This window comes from Sphaerodactylus townsendi, linkage group LG03 (genome assembly GCF_021028975.2).
Source record: "Sphaerodactylus townsendi isolate TG3544 linkage group LG03, MPM_Stown_v2.3, whole genome shotgun sequence".
Taxonomy (NCBI): domain Eukaryota; kingdom Metazoa; phylum Chordata; class Lepidosauria; order Squamata; family Sphaerodactylidae; genus Sphaerodactylus; species Sphaerodactylus townsendi.
In genome coordinates this window covers 4,271,770-4,277,998 of record NC_059427.1, presented here as the reverse complement: position 1 = coordinate 4,277,998, position 6,229 = coordinate 4,271,770, and the positions used below count along the sequence as shown (strand labels likewise).

General features: G+C 45.2%; 2 protein-coding genes across 35 annotated transcripts in view; both read left to right on the top strand.

The window, feature by feature from the left end:
- The window catches only part of LOC125428587 (zinc finger protein 883-like), a 1,608,225-nt gene that overhangs the window by 1,321,011 nt on the left and 280,985 nt on the right, over nucleotides 1-6,229 (top strand). The window lies entirely within an intron of this gene.
- Nucleotides 1-6,229, top strand: part of LOC125428572 (zinc finger protein 420-like) — a 226,212-nt gene that overhangs the window by 201,147 nt on the left and 18,836 nt on the right. The window contains exons 1-3 of one of the 5 annotated variants that reach the window (XM_048488915.1): nucleotides 4,291-4,357; nucleotides 5,401-5,525; nucleotides 5,849-5,934. The exons of 2 other annotated variants lie outside the window; for them this stretch is intronic. In XM_048488915.1, coding sequence (XP_048344872.1) covers nucleotides 5,513-5,525; nucleotides 5,849-5,934 — 99 coding nt within the window. In that variant the 5' untranslated portion in view covers nucleotides 4,291-4,357; nucleotides 5,401-5,512. Of the gene's footprint in view, nucleotides 1-4,255; nucleotides 4,358-4,385; nucleotides 4,571-5,400; nucleotides 5,526-5,848; nucleotides 5,935-6,229 lie in introns of those variants that run through there. 2 more of the 5 variants (XM_048488916.1, XM_048488917.1) reach the window with 2 other exon arrangements.

Sequence of the window (6,229 nt, the reverse complement as noted above, 5' to 3'; positions counted from 1 at the left end):
TTCTTATAATGATCATTTATAGGTATTTCTTCTTCTGCTCTCCAAAGCTCCAGAGATGTCACCAAAGATTATCACAGAAGCTAAAAAAACCCGTCAACATCACAATGAAGAACATGGTACCATTCATCCTATGTGAAGCAAGAACAAAAGTAGCACACTAGGGCTGAAACGCTATCAATCACCATATAACAAACATATGAAGTGTATAGGTCTTTTTAACTCATTATCAAAAGTGTAATAACAATCACATCTTATCCATTTGAATTACAACCTGTAAAATCTATCTATATATACACGCTACAAAGGATATAGACACCATATAAAACATAGGTGTATTGCAAACATATCCTACAATAAATACATCATGCCAGTAAATCCAATTGCTGTGGAGTGGGAATGAAACCTATATCTTATTATGATATTCATAGGTTTTGTGTCCATTTCACAATGTGTCAATTTCTGGCCCCATAAAGTTCATTGTGCCTGATGGAAAAACTGTAGTGGGGCTCTATAGAGGAAGAGTTAACTACTCTCCTTAAACATGGGTCAGGATTTTGAACGCACACACAGAGAAAAAAAATGCTTTAAAAACATATTTCTGAAGTTTATTGTACTCAGTGCCATTCAACAAACTATAGTAAGCTGGCATACTATGCATACCATCAGTTGAATAAGAGCAAATAAAGACAAAACTATTGAACCAACTAAAATCAAAATATAAAACATCCATGATTGCTTAGTGGTTATAACAAAAAGCAAGCAAGTCTTTTTGTTGGGCAAGGTGGGCAGCTGCCCAGGGCATCACCTTGTGGGGGGCATCAAAATGCTGGGTTCGTTTTTGGGTATTTTTAGTGGTTTTCCATTTTTGGCCTGCAGGGGGCGCAGTTTTTAGGCTAGTGGCACCAGAATTTCAGCGTATCATCAGGAGACTGTCCTTATGCTACCCCCCAAGTTTGGTGAGGTTTGGTTCAGGGAGTCCAAAGTTATGGACCCTCAAAGGGTATCCCCCTTCTCCTTAGCAAAGAATGTGGGATGGGGGTCTTTGAGGGTCCATAACTTTGGACCCCCTAAACCAAACTGCACCAAACATGGGGGGTCCCATCAGGACAGTTTCCAGATGATACCCTGAAATTTTGGTGATGATACATCCAAAAATGCGCCCCCTTCAGGAACATCCCAGAAATTTGCCCAAGAATCTTTGTTCTGAATTGAGTTTTCTGTATTGCTGTCCATGGGGGTTGCAGGCTGAGGGGGGCACATTTCTGAATGCACAGTCTCAAAACTTTCAGGGTCTCATCAGGAGAATGCCCTGATGATACCCCCCAGGTTTGGTGCAGTTTGGTTCAGGGGGGGCCAAAGTTATGGACCCTCAAAACTGTAGCCCCCATCTCCTATTAGCTCCCATTGGAAACAATGGGGGATGGGGCACACCCACTTTGGGAGTCCATAACTTTGTACTCCTTGAACCAAACCTCACCAAACTTGGGGAGTAGCATAAGGACAGTCTCCTGATGATATGCTAAAATGTTGGTGCTGATATGTCTAAAAATGCACCCCCTGCAGGCATCAATGTCCTGGTGCAAAAAAAAAAGTTTGAGTCTGCGGTGGAGTGGTCAGCCAAGGGCATCCAACTCAGGTTTTGCCCAGGGCTACAGTTTGCCCAGGGCTGCCTCATTACGCCCCTGCCCCAGACTCTAGCTGGAATGAGGTAGCATTGTATAGTATCAGCAGTTACAGGCGGGAAGAAAAAAAAAAGGCACCGCTATTACAATATTGAAAAGCAGATATAGAGAAATTACACATCAGGTGATCTCAGCGAGTTGGTATGATTCCTCATTCTTATCAGGTGTTGTGTCTGAAGGTTTATTGAAGTTTCAACCGTTAGCAAACTTTACGCAGCTGGGTTAAGACCTTTAATTAACCGCTACTCGGTACCAGGATGGAAGAGCTGGTGGGAAGCCAAAGATAGGCAATTATTTTCGAGAACTGTTTCATGGAAAACTTACAACAGAAGGGTTGCGATTGAGCTATTACAAAGTTCACAACAAAATGGCTGTGGTTAAGCTAATACAAAATGGCTGCGGTTAAGCTAATACAGATACTTTCTGTACAGGCTTTGTATCAATGTCCAAACCTATAAGTGACCATAGATATGTTGCATTCCACAGTTTATGCATATATCACCCACATCGCAATGGAAATTGAACATCCTCTCCAAACAATTGTCTTTCCAAGCAGAGACTGACAAGCCGGAACAGAGAACCATGTGCAAACTGCAACACGCGTTTATTTGCGCTTTCGTTTATCTTCTTCAGTGCATGAATTCTCCCATATTTAAGATGCCAATCAGGGTTATGTAATCATATTGTATTTGATACCCCACAGGCTTTTCATCACATCAAGGGAATCACATCAAGGGAATCACAGATCAAACAGGGAAACTGATGAAAAACACAACCTACAAACCATCTTCAAACCTACCAAGAAAATACAGCAGATGCTACGCTCAGCAAAGGATAAGAGAGACCCCCTCAATTCTGCAGGAGTCTATCGCATACCCTGCAGCTGTGGAAAGGTCTACATAGGAAGCACAAAATGCAGCATTCAGACTCACAATAAGGAGCACGAAAGACACTGTTGGCTTAACCATCCTGAAAAATCTGCAGTTGCAGAACATGTGTTAAACAAAACTGGACATAACATTTTGAGAACACTGAAATTCTGGAAAATAAAAACATAAGATCATAAAAACATAAGAAAGAGCCTGCTGGATCAGACCAGAGTCCATCTAGTCCAGCACTCTGCTACTCGCAGTGGCCCACCAGATACCTTTGGGAGCTTTGGGAGAAACATTAGGAACAATTCAGAAGGTTACTATGTCAGACTGCGCAGGGAGGCCATTGAAATTCATAAACATCAAGACAACTCCAACAAGAAAGAAGAGACTCTGAAAATTAGCAAAGCTTGGCTACCAGTTCTTTAAAAATGGACTGATAACCCCACCTGCAATACAATGCACTCAACCACACCTTTGCATAGCAAGTTCCACCCAAACACTTACTGATTGGTTCCCCACCCTGGGACATGGACAATATACCCCACTAAAATTTCCCTTCTCACTAGACAGTGTGAAACAGACTTTTCTCCGTGATACACCTCTGAAGATGCCAGCCACAGATGCAGGCGAAACATTAGGAACAAGATCTACCAGACCATGGCCGCACAGCCCGGAAAACCCCCCACAACCAGTACCAATATTTTTGTTTATTACGTTTATCTACCTTTTATCATTTTTACTCCTTCAATATGTATTTTTTCATTCTGCTTACTTTACATTCCCATAATTTTTGTGTCCCTAGCTTCCTTTTTTCCAGTAGGCCTTCGTTTTTATTGTTTTAGATACATATGTTGTTGTTGTTGTTGTTGTTGTTAATTAAATTTATTAGACCGCCCACCCCCGAAGGGCTCTGGGTGGTGTACAACAACAACAAAAGACAGTACATAATAAATATCAAACCTAAAACAACATTAAAACCCTTAAAAACACAGCACAGCAACAACATCATAAAACCCGTATTGTACTAGGGTGTTGTGGTTTTCTGGGTTGTATGGCCATGTTCCAGAAGCATTTTCTCCTGACGTTTCGCCTGCATCTGTGACTGTTAGAGAAAATGCTGCTTGAACACAGCCATACAACCTGGAAAACCCACAACACCCTAGCGATTCTGGCCGTGAAAGCCTTTGGCAATATATGTACTGTTTTAATGTGTTTCAACATTTAATGTGTTTTATCCTTTATTTTATTTTCCTTATGTTGGTCTGTGACTGTAATAAAGACTGAATTCAAAAGTTTAGTCCTGATTCACGGGGGGTGCGGGTCATAAGATCTTTCCCAAGGAAAGTGTGACAGCTAAAATGTCTGAGAACCGCTGGGTTCAAGCAACTGCAAGGCAGTTCATAAGATGAGAAGACTGAAAAAGCACAACAAAAGCTATTGAGTGGGAGCACCCACCCATCCCCAGATTATCAGAGCCATCTTTACAGGCTTGATCATACATCCTCCCTTTAAAACAGGCCACCATCTGCCAGGGCCCTTGGGCTATTGGGTCTCTTTATTTGCTGTGGGGCGATGTTCCTCTGTCCTTTCCTCAAGTGCGGGGTTTGCATTTGCTGTCCTGGGTCTCTTGAGCAGCTGCAATGTTTCCCAAGGGTTAAAAGAGAGAGAGGTTCACAGTCCTAGAGAAGCACGTGAGAAGGGGCGAGCCGGGCCGGGTACCATTTCCTGTTGCTCTTGCTTTGCAGGAGCCGCCTCTAAATCTAGTTGGGGGTCTTGTTTGCACGGCTTGGAGGGGATCCGGTGAGCTCCAAGGGGCTTGGGGGTGGGGGAGATATGGGTTGGGGGCCGCACTGCAAGAGCCAAAGCAGAGACCAAGGAGGGGAGGCGGAGCAGGGGGTGAAAGAGAGCACACACACACACACACCCACACCCCAGTCCCGTGTCGTCCCCTCCAGCCCCTTTGTGCAGCGCAGGATGCGAACGTGGTGCCTTTGGAGGCTGGCTGGAACTCAGGTGGATTGAGGGTTCAGAGGGACATTTAGAAAAGAGGGGGGAGCGGAGGAATGCCTGGGGGGGCGGAGTGGGGGGGCATTGGTGGGTCACTCCTGACTTATGGCAACCCTATTCATTAAATGTCTATATCTCCCCTCCGCTTGCAGGCTCAGGCTATGAGCCAGCGGCCCCCCCCCCCCCAATTGTCCTATTGCAAACAGCCTTGTTCAGGTCTTGCAAACTGAGGGCTTCCTTTATCCAGTCCATCCATCTCATGTTGGGTCTTCGTGTCTTGTTGGGACTTCCTGCTGTCTGCAACATTTCCTAGCGTTATTGTCTTTTCCAGTTTAGTCCTTTTAGTTCTTAGGGACAGTTCAGGCTTGATTTGATGTAGTCTGCTCAGTTTGATTGTTTGGCAGCTCCTCTCCGGCCACCTCACCCCCCCCTTGTCCTGCTCCTCAGAGCTAATTCTCCTGAAGGCGAAATTCAAAAGCAAGAGGATAAACCTTTCCCCAGACCTTGTGCTGTCTCAACGTTACCTCCCCTCCCCTTGCAGGCTCAGGCTATGAGCCAGTCCCCTCCCCTTCCCCAAATTGTCCTATTGCAAACAGCCCTGTTCAGGTCTTGCAAGCTGAGGGCTTCCTTTATCCAGTCCATCCATCTCATGTTGGGTCTTCGTGTCTTGTTGGGACTTCCTGCTGTCTGCAACATTTCCTAGCGTTATTGTCTTTTCCAGTTTAGTCCTTTTAGTTCTTAGGGACAGTTCAGGCTTGATTTGATGTAGTCTGCTCAGTTTGATTGTTTGGCAGCTCCTCTCCGGCCACCTCACCCCCCCTTGTCCTGCTCCTCAGAGCTAATTCTCCTGAAGGCAAAATTCAAAAGCAGGAGGATAAACCTTTCCCCAGACCTTGTGCTGTCTCATCGTTCCCCTTTGTTTTTGTTTCTGGACATCAACAAAGCTAAATGTTTGGAGGAGGTGAGTGCGGAGGAACATCTCGGTAAAACCGTTCTTCAAACATTTTAAGCAGCTTGTGCGGAAAAGGGTAAAATCAGGAATGGGTTTGCAGAGGTTAAGAAGAGTTTTTTTAAAAAAGAGGAATGGGGTATGGAGGAACATAGAAGGTGGGTCCTCCCTCTCCATACCTGGTGGCTACGTAGGCCCAGAGAGATGGCCGGCCAAACATTTCCTTGGGCCTTCCTGGATCAAATGCATTATTTCAGATTTTGCCCTGAAACCTGGTCAGAGGAAGCTGAAATGTGCATGTGCCAAAAAGCCTTCTTTCTTTCTCACACTCCCAGGGGGCAGCAGGAAGACACCCCTGACCCCTTCTCGGCCATCTCCTCCGTATGGTGAAGGGAAAAGAGCCGCCATGCAGCCAATTCAAGTAAGTGGGGGTCTTTGGGGAGGGTGGAGTAGAGGGCAGGAAAGATTCTCTGTTGCAGGCTCAAAGGGTGAGGCTCCTTTTCCTTGGTTTTGGCTCTTCCCCCTTGGGAGGGAGGAAAATGCCCAACCACAGACTAGGATTGTATGCCTAGAGAAGCCCAAAGCAGATACAATGAAACAAGACTGGACCGTGAAAAATAATGCAGTCCTATACCAAATGGATGCTTCTGGTCTCTTCCACAACAGGTGCTTGTCCCCTGCCAATTACGATAACCTCTTTGGTCCTAAGGTGTCCC